The sequence below is a fragment of the Passer montanus genome, unplaced genomic scaffold, assembly GCF_014805655.1.
Source record: "Passer montanus isolate IOZ18808 unplaced genomic scaffold, ASM1480565v1 scaffold106, whole genome shotgun sequence".
NCBI classification, from domain to species: domain Eukaryota; kingdom Metazoa; phylum Chordata; class Aves; order Passeriformes; family Passeridae; genus Passer; species Passer montanus.
In genome coordinates this window covers 53,586-71,967 of record NW_024357170.1, presented here as the reverse complement: position 1 = coordinate 71,967, position 18,382 = coordinate 53,586, and the positions used below count along the sequence as shown (strand labels likewise).

The window sequence follows — 18,382 nt, the reverse complement described above, 5'->3', positions numbered from 1 at the left end:
TTTTTCTTCTCTGCAAAACTCTCTGCCCAGACTTTCTTTGTTCTGGAAAACATAACACCAGCATCCTTCAAGAAATCCTGGCCTATGATTAATTATCATTTCATCTCTGCTGAGAAGTATCCAAGCCAGAAACTAGTGCTGCTCAGTGGTTAAAATACATGACCTGGGAGTCAGTCTTTGGATTTTCTTCAGAACCTTCCTCCTCTGAGTACCTTCAAAAGCTTTCAACAGTTCCCTTGGCTGATGTGCTGAGCTGCTACAACACCTCCTACCTGAGAGATGCTGGCAGTTTGGGAAGCTAGTTTGAGATCCTAGCATGTAAGTGAATATGCATTACAAAGTATTATTCTCAAATAAGGTGAACATAAAAACCAGAGAATGGAGAGAAGTCCAAGTCAACGAAATTGATACCAGGATCCCAAATGTTTAAAGCACCTTTGTACAGATTTCCCTGTAAGGACAGTGGCATGATTTTGAGTTTTCCACATTAACATATCATTTCAGTAACTGCAAACATACTGATTTTCAAAAATATCTGGTTTCAAATGTTTTATCTCCAACAATATAAAGCAAAATAATGTCAACAAACTATTTTACATCTATGCAGTGCTCAATTTGTGTTACAATGGCACCTGTTTTGCGTTACAATGGCACACGAAAAGCACAGGGTACAAAGATAGTTAAAAAATAAATCTGGGGAAAAAAATTATAAAACTTGACACAATGTTTATCAAGCCAAATCTCAAAGGTTATAAAGAAATTGCCTGAAGTAGGCTACAAATCACACACTTCTGCCTGCTGGAAAAGGTTCCCCAATAGAGGGGAAAGCTGCATTTGTAAATTTTACTGAATTTTTGCAGACTCAGATTTTTCATTTGTCTAAATATGGTTTGAAGCAGAACAGCTCCGGGAACCAACTTGTGAAAGTCTTGGCCTCTGTTATTAGCACACTGTTCAAAAATAATAAAACCAATAAATTATTCAGACAGTTTGGAAGTTATTCTTGGAAACTTTTACATTTAACACCATATGAAATCACTGTAACAAAATACCAACATGTATGTCTTTTTTTTGGTGCTGTTTTGACAAATTTTGGAATAGCAGCTAATTCTGCCGAAATAAACTAGTAATCCAAATACTAAGCTAACATTTAGGAGGCTCCATTATTCACAACATTATCTCAGCTTCTGGAAGGATAGGAAACAATTTTCTAGTTTCATGTAAGTACTTCCCTTGATTTTAGCATGACTGCTGAAATAAATTTTTCTCTATTTTGTAGCCAAATTTTTCTTTAATTTGTAGTCAAAATTAAGACACTTCTTATGGCCTCTTTCAGCTACTGTCTGGAGACAAATCAAGATAAAAGTACTGTACTGATGGGGAGAGATAAATCAAGTTCCAGAAACCTGATGAAGAAATAACTTTGGCCTAATTCTCCTCGGTCTTGCATGTAAATCACATACTTCCCACAGATTATACAAAGTGAGGTTACATCCTCATTTCACCATCCCTTTGCACTCCTGTGACTGCACAGAGCAGGAGAGAATAATGCTCCTTCTTGCAGAAGTAACTGATCCTTTGCTGCTTATTTCTGTGGAACAGAGACTAACTTTTTGCTTTGATTTTGTGAATCTAAAGCTCTCCCCAGGGAAAAAAGTAATAAAAATATAAAAGACTGAAAAAGCCCACTCCTGCTTCCTTGCATAAAAATAATATATTTCAGCAACACCGGGCCATTATAAAAATTAAACAACGTCCCTCCCTCTGAAAGCTGTAGAGCTTGAAGAAAAAGCAATGTCCAAATCAGGGTAAAACATCCTGGCAATACTCAGGTTTATGCACTGCCTGGTATTTCAGTGATTGCAAAGGACACCTTGACAGACTTCATTTCAGGACACAAGAAAGACAACTACCTCCAAATTCAGTTCAGTGCATTGTTCAGCTGCTTTCAGTCAGCGCTGCATTTTTAATCATTGAGAGAAGTGTTGACTGAAGAGGTAAATTAGTTCACTTCTCCTGCATGTCAATTTCTTCAGCTTTAGGAGGCAGTGGGTATTTTAACACTAAAAACATTACTAACTACCCGTAATGAATCTAGTACGTTCTGGTAAACTGTGGAACACAAAAAAGGTCAGGCTGGTAAGGAACTCTGCAGGTCACCTTGTCCAAACCTGCTCCAAGCAGAGCTGACTTTGGTGTAACATCACATTACTGAACACTTCTTCCAGCCCAGAGCTTAAAATTCCTAAGGATGATTGCAAATGCGCCACATCAAAGAGATGAGGGAAATCCTTCTTACTAGAATGGGATTTCATGAAATTACAAAAAAACAGGATAAAATGAGGCAATTAAGATAAGACCCAAGGCTCATTACGTCCTGACAGGTGCATTTACAGACTTTCCTTCAAAACATCTCATGACAGACTCTGTAACACCTTGCAGTAATCTCCTCTACTGCTCACCTATTCATTCCTCCTCCTGATCCATCAGCAGACGAGTTAGGATTACAACACAGGGTTACCTGGGAGCTGCACCCATAGTGATCCACCCTGCCCTCATTTGTTTATTCCCTGCTTCACCAACCACTTCTGTATCTCACTCTGCACCATGCCTTGTCCCCAAGCACACCTTCCGCATCTCTCAGTGGAATTTCCATTCCCTCCCCTTCCTATTACTTCTCTCTTCCGCTCAACCAGCCCCTGAACACATGGAGACATGGCATGTTCTTCTCTGTGGGGCTTCCACAGTGCCAGGGATCCCCCGTGCAGCCGGGGCAGCTCCCGGCGGCGGGCACGGGGCCGAAAGGAGCAACATCCTCCCCTGCCCGCGCTCGGGAAGGGCAGCGACCGCCTCTCCCCGCTCCTCACACCCCTCCACAGGAGGTCATCTTCGGTGGCATCCGCCTCACTTATCCTCATGGAAGCTCCTGTACAGGAGCTGCGGCCCTTGAGGAGCAGGCACCCCGGTGGTGACACTCCTCCAGCCCATTCTGTCACCGGGGCCAGGTGACTCACCGCGCACAGGTGTCCCTTTCCCTTCGGGGGAAGCCGGCGCTCCTGCCCTTCCCCGACACACCTCGGCTGTTCAGGGCAACCCTTACAGCCACCGAGCGCGCACCCGGACGGCACGGTGCGAGGAAAAAGCCCCAGCAGTTTCACTAAGGGTGCTGAGGAGAACGGGCGCACTGTCCCCGTCCCGGGGCACGCCGAGGAGCAGACTCTGCCTGCTTTTCCCCGACGAACGCCCCGCGGGACACCAGACCTCCCCGGCGGCCGCACGGCTGCCGTCCGCCCCCCCCCCCGGCGGCCGCCCGGCTGCCGCCCGCCCGCCTCAGCGCGTCCCCGCTCCCCGACGGCTGCGACCACCGAGCTCGCCCCGACCACTTCCCCGCCCGCCGCGCCGTCCCCCCGCACCGCCCCGGCACCCCTCTCCCCGCCACGGGACGCTGCTCCCCGGCCCTCGCCCGCTCTCAACCCGGCCCGCCAGACCCGCGGGCTGCCCGCCGGCACCGAGCGCTCAGGTGCGTCACACCGACCGACCGACCGACGGACGGGCTGTCCCGGTAGCTGCCGCTACCTGCGGGCTGTCCTGCAGAGCCTCTTCCAGGAGGAGCTTGTCGACGGCGGGCATGTTGGCGCTGCGGAGCGGCGGAGCCCTGGCAGGAGCGGGGTGCGCGGCGCTGGCACGCCCCGGCGGCGGGGCTCGGCTGCGTCCGTCCGTCCCCGCGGGGGTGGCCGCGGCACTTCGCAGGCACCGAGCACGGCTGGACGGCTCCGCTGGCGGGGCCGGGGCCGCTCACTCCGCCCAGTTTCCGTCCGCCGGAGGAAGCGAGTCACGGGGAGGGCCGGTGGGGGGAGGCTTCCTGCCGCCATTAGCTCGACGGGCGGCGGGAGCCAGGGCGCAGATGGAGGGCGGCCGTGCCGGCCTCCCGCTGCTCCGGCCTCCCGCTGCTCCGCTCCCTGAGGGCTGGGCGGCGGGAGGAGGGATGTGGCAGCGGCCTGGGTGCCCCCTGAGCTGAGAGAGGCTGTGAGGGTGTGATAAAAACTAGGGGAAGATCAGCCCCTGCAGCCTGAGCTCGTGGGGCTTTGGGACCTGTAGCTGTGGCGAGCCCTTCGCTGTGCTCTCCTCAGGTAGCGCGGCAGGGACACACAGGGCATCAGCACAGCCGCTTGCTTATCAGTGACCCTGCTTTGCGGCATCTGCGTTTGTTCTTGTCCATGGACATCTGTGCCAGTGAAACTCTGGGACCTCGTTGTGCTCCAGACAGGCAAATCCCCGCACAGCCATAGCCCGTAGTACCATAACCCCATAACACCTGGGGGGTTAGAAGGGATGCATTTTGAGTTACTAGTCCTTCATGTACCGAGCTATGTTTTTATGAGTCTTGATGCTGTCTTAATTGTGTTGGATAACTTCAGCATTTGGACATTAACTTGGATTCTTAGTTGAACAAAATATTTCCAAAGTAAGCACAACTTGATATGTATTTGATTATGTACATGCCTTTGAAGGGTGTCCATTGCTTTTAGATGCCTTAGCTTCTCCAAAAGTCCAGGGTTACAGATCTTGCAGGGAAGTTGCTCCGTTCTTGTAGCTTTTGTTGCTCCAGTGTGCCTTTAGATAAAAATGGAGATACTCAAATCCAGAATCTCATTGAAGGAAAAAACAAAACCCAAAGCCCAAAAACCAACAAACAAACAAACTACAAAACCGCCAAAATAACAACAACAACATCAACAAAACCCAAAACAAAACCCAAACAAGCAAAACCTTTCACTTCTGAAGACTTCAGGAAGAATCCTGCCAGTTAAACAGAATACGCAAACAACTATAGTGGCTGTAAGATGCTACCATCTTTGAAGAAATTTCACAATCTTCAGATAACTCATATTGCTGGCCTCTTTTAAAAGAAGAAAAATAATTCTAAAAAATGCAGATCGTGTTGTAAAAAATCTCAAATTATTAATAGCAGGCAGCTTTTTGCATCTAAGTCCCAGTGGATTTTTCCACTTCTGTCACTCTTAAGCAATAGCAAACATTTTATATGACAAAGTGATTGCTAACAAAGATTAAGGGGGGGGGGGTTCCAATTAAAAGACTTTTTGCAGATCGGCTGGATGATTGTTTGCTTAATTATGTATGAGAAAGACCACTGAACCCTGTAGTTTTGGCTAAGGTATTTCGGTGTGTCTGACATTGATTGGTATTGCTTCTGAAGCTTGTGATGGGACCTTTAACCCAATGTGCCAAGCTGTAACAGTGGGACTGCTCCACCAGTCCTGAAACTGGACTCCCTGTTCCAGGCCTTTGAGTAAGAACAGAGGTCTCACATTCAGTTCTTTTTCCTGTCTGAATAAAGATACTGAACCATAATAGAAATCTCTAGCTAGTACCAAAAATACCATGGATGACAGTATGTATTTACACAAAGAGAAGATAAATATATATATGGATTTATCATAATAATGTTTCAGAGAATTTTAGAATGGTGAAAAGAGGCCAGAGATTTTTTTTTTTCTACAGAACATGAAATAGGGCACCAGTTAGGCATTAGGGTTAAGAATCCATGATCACATCTGAGCCAAATTTGTCAGTCTGTGTTAAGTCTTATTTTTCTTTCATCAGAGATTTTGAAAGCATTACTTGAAATTAATGAAGAACAAGAAAGCCATGCTGCATCAGATTTTCTGTATCTGTTAAAGTAGGTTCAGGGCATTTTTTTAATATTTCCCACTTAGTTTTAGTTTTAGTTACAGCTCTTGCCTCTTTCTTTCCCCTTCTTGTCGTGAAATAGTTCAGCAGCAGCTCTTACCCATTGAGTTGAAGTATTTCCTTCACCAGGAAAGCATTGAGGTGGTTTGTGGTTTTATTTCACACCACTACAATAACCTGGAAGATTTTGTCTTCTTCCTTTTGATGTCTTTGTTTAGTATGAGGTTCAAGAGTGGAAGCCTGTTGTCATTCCAAAGTTCAGAATAGTTATTTCCAGAACAGGTTCTACTAGTTTTATTTAAATAAAACAAAAAGCACTTCATTAACTTACTGAAGGGTGATGCTTTTTACTAGTTGTCAGTCTTTGTTGCATCATTTCCTACACAGCTATAAACTTGGCAAATTGCTTATTTATAGTGAACAAAATGTTTGTATTGAACTTTACCAAGTCAGTCCAGGTGTTTTTAAATTTTAAAAAGTTGCCTATTAGTAATTGAAAATAATTTCTCAGTCACTTGGTTTTATTGGGTCTCAAGAATTATTCTTCAGTTTTGGTAACTCCAAATAATGTTTTTCTAAAAGAATTAAAATAACCCACAGCACTACCACCAAACATTTAAACAATTTATTTATGCAGCATTAGCAGTACTATAAAAATAAGTTAGGTACCTTGTCCATGCGCAGTCCTTTGGGATGAGGTCTCTCATTCTTTGACACAAGAAAACAGTTTCTGGGTTTCCTGAGTTTCCATGTTCTACATCCAAGTACTAAATGCAATATACTCACTACTACAAAAAGTCATGCTGACTGAAAAGCACTCTTACAGCCGTTCTAGGAACATTGAACATAAGGAAAGAGAACAGCAGGCACAGTACCCAGAATCAGTCACCTGACTACTCCAAAGACCTGCCATGGAAGCATGAAGTGAGCTGGAGGTCACTGCCAGGAAGCAGTGTGTGTGTGTATTCCATAACCTACAGATGACTCAATTATGTTAAGAAAAATGGCTCCTAGAATGTGCAGATTTTAGGGAAACAAACTCAGAAAGGCTGCAATTAAACTGATCCATACTGCTTATAAAACTAGCAAGAGATCATAGCATCAAGTAAAATCAATAAATAATTGAGTGTTGAGTATGAAGTAATTTATTACATAAACTAATTGTCCTGCTTCTAAGAAAAGATGATGCTCCCTTCCAGCAAAAGCCTGACAGTAGCCAAAAAATCTCATAGCTGGGAGAGTGATCAATTTTAAAGGAAAGAAGAAAGTTTGAATTCATCTGGAATTTCAAGATTTGTCTTCTAAACAAATCTCTTGGCAAAATACTATAAAATCTTCCAGTATTGCTGTAGGTCCACAGAAACCGGTGCATCTTCAAACCTGAAATTGGGGTTTTACACAGGACAGTCTTGTTCCTGTTTGAGGATGGCCAGGAACATCCCTTGGTAACCAGCCAGTCAAGCCTGGCCCTGTGACAGGACAGGAAGGACATGGTGTGAGGTGGCAGCTGTGCCTTCTGCAGGACTGAAGGTGTCAATGCCATGCTTCCAGGTTTGCCCAAGTGCTTTCCCCCTAACTGCCCAACAGCAGCTCAGGGCTGGAAGCAGCAGTGCCAAGCCTGGATGGTGCTGTGCCTCAGTTAATAAGCCCTGCCAGCTTTAATTGGACTGTTTGGAAACAAGGCAGCTGTTGTGCATCCTTAGCCTAATTTATTTCCAAATTTCATAATCCACCCAGTATTAATGGAGAACTGACTGTAATTATTTTTTTCTGGTTAGACTAGTTACAGAGTAAGTCATACTACATTGTGCTCTCTTTCTCATATGTTTCATTATAACTTTAAAGAACGTATTGCATTATGCTTCCTTTTTGGCTTCATACCTTATACTTTACAAGAAATTTCTGAGCAGTGGTGTGCTATTTGCTAAGTCAGCTGAGTATACTTATGCTTTTAACAAAGTGTCTCATGTTCTTTGTGCTCAGTAACAAATCTTTGAACTACAGATGACTTTTAGACATGTAATCATTTACCATAAGTTGTGCAGCTGCTTTGTATAAATATATATATAAATATAAATTATATGTTATATGATAGTAGTAATAAATTGCTTAAAATGAATACAAGTGAAAGATATGAAAAGGAGTCTCAAATGCACTTTCACTACCAGAAGCATCCCAAAACATTTTTTTAATAGTATCTGAATAAATTACTGGTTAAATTAATACTAGGACATCTGATGTACTGGACATGTCTTGGACACATAGCAAACGAGTGTCTTGTGATTTTGTGTATGACCCATAACATAATACTGGGCTGAAATAAAATTCCACTGAAATTATGAATTGCTATGTGACCAAGATGTCGTGTTCTTTGTTTTAACATAAAACACATGGCTTTGTTTATTTCCATTAAACACGTTAGTAATATGCCAAAATGGATATGCACAGATGGACTGGCTGGTGGGATGGATCTAATTAAAACCTCATTGAAGGTGAAGGGTATAACTGCCATCTTTAATTTCATGTAATTTAAGGACAATTAAGTCCCCTCCTATAACCAAGTACAGCAGCAGTCTCCACCCAGATACAGAATAAAAATATGGTTTCAAATGCTGGAGTCACTGATGGCAGTACCAGCCAGAGATGTTGCCACCACTTCCTCCACACCTGCCCCTGCCCTGCGCTGTGTGGGCTTGGATAGTGTTTGCTTGGGGGCCTGTCTGATGGAGGACATCTGATTTAACTGTTTGCATTTGCTTTGCAAGAAACAGGAGCAATGAGATAGTGGGTAGTTTGTTGGAGAATTAGTGGAATATTGTAAGCTAAAAGCTTTATGTTTTTGCAGTGCAAATGTCAATACACAGGCTTCTTCCTCCTTCTAGGTGTGCTTTTTGTGATGTATGTTGCTCCCTAACCTGACTCAGGTGACGGTCCAATGGTGTTCAGAGCTGTCTGAGGAGTGGTGAAAAATCTTTGGGTGAAATACAAGAAGTGACAGAAAGAATAATACAGGTACTTCATCAAAGAAATGCGTATCTGATATGATTCTGTACATTAATATGAGACCTCTAATGCCTGACATATGATTATGAAGTGCCAATAAATAACCTTTATAACATAAAGGGTACCAGAAGTCAGAAAAACACATTCAAGTGCAGGCTGGATCTGCAGAACAAGACTGTCAATTTAGTGTCAGAGGGAACCTGCTTTTTTAGTCTTTGCAACATCAATACAAATATCAGAAGCAAATGCACTTAATGTTACTGTGTCTGAAGCCAGCTCTTGGTCTAATTTTTTTATCACGAGATCACATGAACCAATCAGGCCCTGTACTTTCGTGTTTCTTTCTGAACAACACAATTGAAAAATTCATGTGGTCTTAATTCTGGTCACTCCCTTTAATTCACTTTTGTTCATTTTTCTGTGGCTGGTTAGGCTAAAAAAAGCTGAATGATAATGTCTTAACATTTATATATAGCAGAACATACCTTAAGGCCTATAGAAGTCCACCAAAGTTTGCCGGCGTGATTATATCCTTTTTGGTCTTCATGTTTTCTGTTTGGACTCTTTTTGTTCTCTGTACACCGTGTAGCACAGAGGGGTCTGGGTACATAACTGAGGCTGCTGCAGACCACAGGAGCCCCAAACAGCTCTCCTGCCTGCTTCCCCCTTGAGCAGAGCCTGTCTGTGCTGCCCAGGGCAAAGGCAGAGCAGGATGTGGTGGTGCAATAGGATGTCATTTTGTATTTTTAGAGAAACAGCAAAAACCTCAGAGGATGATACAGAAAATATTAAGGAAACTCTAGGCAGCATCCAGATAGGACGGATACCACAATCTGTTTGCTTCCTGCTGGGCAGTGACTCCTCCCAGCAGGCTGCTGAGACAATGTCAGGAGCGCCAGTACACGAGCAAGTGCAGTCGTACAAGGAAATGCAGTGCTGCATTGCTGCCCAGGAAGCAGATCTGTGCACCCCCAGTCCAGCTCAGCAGGAACCCTCTCACCCCAGAGCTCTGTGTTCCTCCACAGTGCTCAGATGCTTCCAGTGTCGCAAGATCAGATGTTTCCAATTTTTCTTCTTGTGGCAGCTGCTTGGAAGTTCTTCTGCTGTCTGGAGAAAGCCAAATACTGGGAACCCTTTCCTGTCATATGACTGGACCTACTGCTGCAAATGAGGGGCTTGCCAGACAGCTGGAATTCTGCAGCATGTGCACTGAGCACTCCATCCAGCATTGCTGCTGGAAGCAGGGTTGTTGCTGTGGTGAGCTGGTGGCTTGCTTTAGTAGGGGCCAGTGAGGTGTGTGAGGGAAGCAGAGTTGAGTCATTATAAGAGAGGTTGCAAGCCACACATTGTCATTGCGTTTTGTGGCTCTTGGAGTGTCTTTTCAGAGGTGTGCTGCCCTTACAGCATGGGTGACAGAGCACAGCCCCATGGAGGCTGACAGCAGGGCCCGACTGCTGCTGTTAGCAAAATAATTCTTCCAGTTGGCAAAGCTCTCTCAGTATTTTCCCAGGATAAAGGTCACTGTGAGCAAGGTACAAGCAAGGTGAACCTCATCAGGCTGTGGGCAGCTTTTTGGGCTATAAACTGCCCACCATATGTGACTGCTCAAGCACCTGAAATTGTGCAGAATTTGCCTTGCAGCCGAGAAGCTGCCCCACCCTTTTGCTTTCCATCATGTGATTTGCCATGCAGGCAGGTGGTTTGTAACCCTGCAGCAATGCCGTATGTTACCTGTGCACTTGACAGCCCAGCTCCAGTCCTGCAAACTTAGAAACTTATGTTTAGCCTGTCAGATTCCTGGAGATTAATCAGGCATATAAATGTTGGCTGGATCAGTAAATAGTTTCCCAGTTCTTTCAAATTCATTTATGGTAACACATTGCTTTTCCTTGTTTTTCTTTCACATTTTAAAACCAGAACATTTAGTTCAAGGGTCACATACAGTCATTATCTTTAAATACTCTGTACACGTAAGTGCTTCCAAGATCCTAGGTCAGCAAGTATCTCTCAGTTGAAGCATGAAGCATGCAGACAGCATGTACTGCTGTCAGACTCAACAGCACCTAGTAATGTGCATAGTTTTTTTCTTAGAAGGGACCAATGGTTTCTAATTAGTTTTTCACCCTCTCAAATCACACTTCTATGAAACAGCAAAAAGAAAAAAGCCCCCCCAAAAAGAGCAGTATCATATCTGTTTCTGTGAGAACATGAATAATAATGCAATGGAAAATATTCTCATCAGTGTTTAAACTAACTTAAAAGCTTTGAAAGAAATCTGTGACAGAAGTTGCCAGAGTTTTTCATTCCTCCCCTGAACAGAACTGCTTCTGCATACAGAATTTCAGTTTTGTTAGATTTGATTTACATTGCGTTGTAGCGTTGCCAAATGGAGCAATATTCTGTACTTTGAAAACTAAATCAAAAAAGAGTGGCTTTGTTTCAAATAAGTGCTCTGGTCATTGTTAGGTTTGAGCCCAGATCTCTTCTTGTTTTTGCTGTTGTACATCTGGACTGGTGCTGCCAGCTCCTGTGGTTTCACCATGTCTCAGCCTTCTAGGGCAGATTTGCTGTGAGGGTCTTCCAGGCTGTCAGCTCCCCATCAGACCTTCCCCAAGTGACATGTGCTTCTTATTATGAGATGGGAGGGATTTGGGATTGGCTGGAAAGTGACTGGCCCTTTTCATTCTGGAGGAAAGAGAAAAGCAAGTCCTTGAATCCTAAATGCTCACTGTCAGAAATCAAAGAATTAAATCTCTGCAGCAATTATTTTAAGCTATGTTCATTGTTTTCAGATAATTCCTTGCATTTTAGGAGCCCAAGTCATGTATTTTGAAATGCCATGAGAATACTAATAAACAAAATACCAGTGTTTTGGGAGTAATTCCAGGTATATGTTACGGAACAGATGGTTTGGGTGTGCTGCCTCCACTTTGCTGTTAAACCTGGAATAAATGAAACTAGATAAAGTATTTAATGCAATAATTCCCAAACTGCTGTCTCTACCATTTGTCTGTCTCTACCATTTGCCTCTATTTGTGGATCCAAAAGCTGATTCTGTGTTTAACAAGGGTGAATTCCTTAATCCTTATGAATATAGATTAGAGGAGTTTATCACCCTTACATAGGTGCTAAAAGGATATCTCCTGTGAGAACATCATGTGAGCACATCAGATAACTACTATTGATTGCATACAGTTGGTTTTATTTCACAGGTACAAATATTCTGCTCTTACAAATACTTGAAATTATGCATACAAGAGCCTTCCTTAAATGCCTAAAAATTTCTAGCACTTTATCTGTCAAGAATGACATACTGTGTGTTAAAAGCCAGCAAAGCACAATATGTACTTGGTATTTATGGGTGCCCTTTTCTTTTTAATGACCTAACACACATAGCTTCCTTATTCCTAATGGTAAGAACTTCTGTTTACTGTATGCCTAGTATGATAGAAGTTTTGATTAATCAAAATTGTTAGCATCCTCTTGTATTAAACCCATATTTATATAGAGAGGTGCTGTTTTGTGGTACATTTATCTTTTCTTAGTCTGGCTGGTATTTGCTGAAGCAGAATTCTATTATTTCAATAAAACGGCACATGCAAGTTCTGAAAGTCACAGTCCGTGTGAATTATATATAGCTACTGTAAAAAGACTGGCAAATTTTAGCTTCCCTAGGTTTTCAAAAGCTAAGGTATTAATTAAGCAGAGGTGGGTTGTAGCAGGCATAGGGCCTGCAATGCCTCCATGGCATTCAGCAGCCTAAGAAATGCCTAGCCACGATGACTGGACCTAAGAAGTCCCTCTCTTCCACCTTTGAACCCTTGTTTTCTCTCTGTAAGACCACAGGTCACTTTTGCCTCGACCCTTACTATTGGGCTGTTTCCTAAAACCCCTCTACCCTATATAAACCCCTACTTCTGCCCAGCTCGGCAGAAGAGCTGTCACTGGGAACCTTCGCAGAAGACACCAATAAAGACACATCTGTGGAACCTCACACAGCTCTTCTCCTCTCTCTCCCGGCATCTGCCAAAGGCACTGAGCAAGCAAAGAGCTGAAATCACCAATGAGCTGATAATCACTAAGAGCTGATCTCACTTGAGAGCTGAGCTTGCTAAGACTGCCTGCAGCTCCGGAGCCTGCCTGGGGACCCGGACAGGTCGTGCTTAATTGAACTTCTCTGTCCTGGACACCCACAGCAGCCGGGGTCGGGGAGACCATGAAAGCCCCAAAAGCGCATTAGTGGATAAATATGCAGCTTTGATGAAGACATTTTTTGTCATGAAGATGTGTCTGCTGCTTCTATAGTCTTCAGGCACGCTGCATACAAAAACAAGGCAGCGACTGTGCTGGTTGGCATCATTAACAATATAGGGCAAAAGCAATTATTATGTGTGGAAAACTGTTTTGCATCAACAACAGAGGAAGAATTGGCATCTGAAAAAATGCATGAAAATAAAACATAATAAAGCAGGGAAATCATCTTCCCACAGTACTGTGCAAATAAGAGCTATGTGTGCCGAGGAGTCTCTTGAAATAAAAGTGTGGGACTCCAAACAAGAGATGTGCCTTTTTCATACACAGTTCTGAGGCAGAGAGTTTCCTCTTATGGATCTAAATGCAGTTGTCTTACACTACTCAAGTACTAATTTAGACTTTTCAAATGGAGCAAGTGTGCCTGAAGTGATGCACACACTTTGTTTCAAGAAGATGCAGTGCTGCACTGGCATCTTCAAGACAGCACAGTATAAAGGTCCTTTCTCTAGCATTTTGCCAGTTTTTCATCTTTTCATTTTCTGATGCTGTCATTGGAAAAGGTGATTTAGCTGCATCTTGCAAATTAATTTATTAAGTGAGAGACAGGGAAAAAGATTAATCTGTCTGCACGGTATATTAAAATAAGAGAGTAAAACGCTTTTCTCCTCTGGAAGAGAGCTTTGGGAGGCTGCTTGTAGAGACAGTGAAATGAAGCTTGAGGGATATCAGAGGTAAGAAGCATCCCTACTCGTCTCCTGTATTTTTCTCAAACCTCTAATAGAAGAATCTGATACATCACATATATCCTATACATCATATATATCTCTTGGGCACAGAAAGGATTCCAAACTGTTTCTTTGTATCCAGTTTAAGCATTTGGCCATTTTTTATTTTCAAGGGCACCTGAAAATAACTCTGAAAGAGAAATCTTTGTAGGGAGAGGGTAATAGCTGAACTCAATAACAAATTCTTCAGGTCTGTGTGCTAAAATCCAGACTTTTTAGGAACAGATATAACACTGATATGAACAGAGTAGCATTGAATTACGTCTTATTTCTTCCCCGTGAACTTACCTTTGAAAGTTTTAGTCTTGAACTCCATTTCTACCTTGTGAATCAGCTAAGAATCACATGCCCCATAAGCTTTTAAAAACAAAGGGGGTTCCATGACTATGGACAATAATCACATTCAGAAAGAATTATTGCAAAATTAGTTGCTATTTATTCTGTCACAGACTGGGGAGGAGGGGGGTGCAAAATTTCTGTAAAGCTGGCATATCCACTAACAGAATTTTCATATTTCTTTGGCACTTATTGACTGGCCAGTGGGTTCCTTACTTGATGTTTTAGGAGAAATCATTGATTTTGTCCCAATTCATGTCTGATTTGGCCCAATAGTGAGAATTTTATTAGTGACTTTCATGAGAGCAGGAACAGATAGATAAATTAAAATCTTGACTTAAGATGAAAGAAAACCCTTGGTCTGGGAAAATACTCTTTTTTTTTGCTTTAAAGTGAGGTATTTAAATAATATTTTTAAAGTCTGTTTCCACAGACCCTTATAAACCTACATGTTCTACCATTTTGTGTTTGTTGGGTTTTTTTTTTAATAGAAGGAGTCATCATTTTAACTTAAAAGAAATATTCAAGTCAAATTTTCCACAGTCACTGCAAGGAGAAAGACAAATTGCTTTTCCTCTTACATTCTTGCAGTTTGATTCTGTTCCTCACTGTGCTGCCATGATAAACAATGCCATGTGGATCATTTAGGGTTAGATGGTAGCTGGCCCTCACTGTGGCGTGAGCTCAAGGTGAGGCAAGACCAGCTCAGAGCTCACAGGAGTGTAGGGCTGGTGCTGAAAAATTCCCATGGTGAGTGTGGGGCTGCCAGGCAGCCAGAAGAGGGACAGAGGGGCATGTAGAAAGCCCTCTACCACATTTTCCCATTGCTGGCAAGGAATGCAAGGAGGGGGGGACACTGAGTGGATTGCAGTAAGGTTATGATGGGCAAAGAAATATGACTGCTCCCTCCATGCAGGGTCCCTGCACAAGTCATATAAACTTGGTATTACTAGCAGAACCTAGTCTCTAGAATGGGGTTTCTAAACCCTTTCACAGCAAATCTCTTTCAAAGTGTTTTAACTACCTATTGATCAACTGCCAGAAAATGACAACTTGCTATCACTACTGCTAACTAAAGGTGAGGGTAGGGGACATGGCATATTGATTCTTTGGTGTTTATTCTGCTATGAAAAACAAAAAATCAGAAGTGTGTGAGGTGGGGAATTGATTCTTCAATGCTTGTCCTGATGCAAGGAGCAAACCACCAACAGCTCAAGTGGGCAGGGACCAGGCTCAAAGCACACAAAAGTAGGTTCTTCAATTCAGTTTAATTCAGTGTGGCTGGGAGGTGGAACAGAGGATGCTCTGAGTGCCAGGGTCTTACATGTGTTCAAGGGTTGGTGGAACAGGCTTATAGAAGAGAAATGTGTTAAGGATTGCTAAATACATCTGCCTCAGGCAGACTGTGACCTGCAAATGCTGGATGATGGGAGACTTTGGGGAGCACATACCATATGAGTTTCCTATGTTCTTCTCAGCTGCTGTCACAGACAGAATCCTGAATAAGGTGGATCTTTCCTTTGACCTGATATAGCTTTTTTCTTTTCTTTATTCTTGTTAGGCATTTTATAAATTGTGATGGTGATGCTATCTCTCTGCTTTGGCTCCTCTATTATCTCATCCATCAGCTGTTTCTTGTCTTTCTGACTGCCAGCAAAGATGAGCATTCTCAATGTGTCCAGCTAGTACCTTGCACTGTTGGGGTCACCTGGTGTGACCAAGTGCTTTCACAATATAGCCATTATTAAGAAATAGTATAGAAACATGGTGGATTGTATTTTTTTTTCTTTTTGTTGCCCTCTGGATTTTGTTATGACTATCATTTGGCTTCTGTAACCCAAATCAAATTAGTTAACCTATTTTGTTAAGAATGAAATGTTCCCAGCGATGTAGAGATCTTCTCAATTCTCACTTTGCCATGTAGTAAGCAACTTCAAGGGCTGTGGGTGGAATCATGATACCTTTTACTAAGAAGTTCTTGATTTTTTTCTCCCTCTTTCTATTAATGTAAATAATTTAGTATCTTGATGTATTGCTTTATTGATGTGTAAAACAAACAACCCCCAGTTGACACAAGAGTGCTTTTTTCTTGTTTGTTTGGGGTTTTTTTGTTGGGTTTTTTTTTCCTTTCCTTTTCTTTTCTTTTTTTGTTAGGCTGGGGCTTGGACTACTGAATTTTTCAAGAAGAATCATCCTTGCAGGTTTACTGGGAAATTGGGTCATAACTTTCTGTGGTTTACTGGCTAAGTGTTCACGAGCATCATCTATGCTGAACCATAATATTTGAAGAAGTCAATGAAACCTACAAGTCCAGGTTGCCAGCTATAAAACAACATTACTCTAGCAAGACTGTAAAGCTGGACGGAGAAACATAATACAAGGTAGCCTGGAAACATGGGAAGTAGAACCTGAAAACAATGGAATTGAGAATCAACCATAAACAAGGTGGTTGCATAGGCAAACTCTGACCACATATATTTGCAGTGCAACTTGCCCCTCTTAAACGGGGCAACTCTAGTCTGATGCCAGCTATAAAACAACATCACTCTAGCAAGACTGTAAAGCTGGACGGAGAGAAACATAATACAAGGTAGCCTGGAAACATGGGAAGTAGAACCTGAAAACAATGGAATTGAGAATCAACCATAAACAAGGTGGTTGCATAGGCAAACTCTGACCACATATTTGCAGTGCAACTTGCCCCTCTTAAACGGGGCAAGTCTAGTCTAAACTGAATTCCTGTTGTAGATTTGATTAGGGAAAAAATTATCTCATGGTGCTAACTACTGATGAAGAACTGATAATTTTTTCAGGACATTTGCAGTTTTGAGAACATCCATGTCTAAGAAATACTGTTCAAAAGAAAATACTCAGAAGACGCTAATTAGCACTGTATTTTTTTCTATAAAGTCACAGAGTATCCTGAGTTGGAAGGGACCCACAAGGATCATCAAAGTCTAGCTCTTCTACTTGCATAAACTGAGATGCAACCCTTTGGAAAAAAATGTTTTGTTAGAAATAAATAATGGATGCATAATGTTTCTGTGTGGATACTTACATAAAAATAGGATTTTGAAAAGTATATATTATTGTGCAAGTAGGGATGTCCCTAGGACCCAGAAGTAATGGGTTTTATAGATCCTTTCCACAGACTTGCATACCAGCTTGACAGACAGATGGTTTGGATTTTAAGCACTCAGACCAACAAAAATATCCAAAAAGGGAAAATCACTGGAATTTCAGATTTAGATAATCCCATCAATCAACCTGTTTTCTCAGCTGGGTAAATTTTCTGTTAATTTAGGAAAAAAATAACAAAATCATTTTTCACTACATCTTCTGAAATACTTCCAGAAGTTTGTTGCGATGTGATGTCGTGGCTTGTCTCAGTTACCCCGGTCCTTCCCCAGTGTCACTCACCTCTCCTTTCCCCCACCCTTGACCCCGGCTGGCACTGTCTATCAACCCAGAAGTTCCAGGGAAGCATTGAGTGATTGGCAGGTTCAAAGGATGCTCTCCACCCCCTGGGGGGCCATTGGCCCACCCAGGTGTCCCTCTCACCTGAGACCCCCTCCCCCCACACCTGGATTAGTGCTCCCTGGGTCCCCTCCCCCTCTTCCCAGGTAAAAGGACAGGCACACCACACACACAGGAGTTCTGCTGGAGTTGTTGCAGGATTCAGAGGCCATGCGGCCCAGAATAAAAACTCTGGATTAAAAACCTTCCACCAGGACCCACTCCTTCCTTCACCATCGCCTTTAAGGTTTCTCAGCTCAGGAAGGCCTGAGGAGTGACCCCTCGGCAGCAAGCTCCAGCCACAAGCACTGGAGCTCGGGACGTGCCCGGACGTGTCCCCATGTGCTCACAGAGAGCCAGAGCATCTCTGGGGTGCAAAGCACCACAGGTGTCACTATGTGGTTCAGCAGCAGGGACCAGGCAAGCCAAGGCAGTCCCGTTCAGTATAATGGTAAAATCCAATAGAAGTTCACATCCATACATCTCCCAGTCTTCCTCAGAGGAGATGATGTGCACAGGGTGTGTGATGGCAGGAGTTTGCTGATGCAGGGAACACATCGCTCCTTTCCCTTAATGTCAAGTGTTCATTTAATTAACTTGCTTAGGTGACTGTATTTTGCTACCAGTTATTTTCAGTAATAAAGTGAAATTCTCTGTTTGTGTAAAACACAAGTAAAGTTGAAACTAAAGTACGTCTTCCCATTTGTAGTAGGAGGCAAGTACAATAGAGCTGCCAAGAGAGGGGCTGACTCATTACAATCCCAGACACTGTATAG

General features: G+C 42.9%; 1 protein-coding gene across 1 annotated transcript in view; it reads right to left on the bottom strand.

The window, feature by feature from the left end:
• APPL2 (adaptor protein, phosphotyrosine interacting with PH domain and leucine zipper 2) overlaps nt 1-3,822 on the bottom strand; it is a 35,198-nt gene extending 31,376 nt beyond the window's left edge. The window contains exon 1 of the mRNA XM_039720021.1: nt 3,577-3,822. Coding sequence (XP_039575955.1) covers nt 3,577-3,630 — 54 coding nt within the window. The 5' untranslated portion in view covers nt 3,631-3,822. The remainder of the gene's footprint in view (nt 1-3,576) is intronic.
• Nucleotides 3,823-18,382: the final 14,560 nt, after the last annotated feature.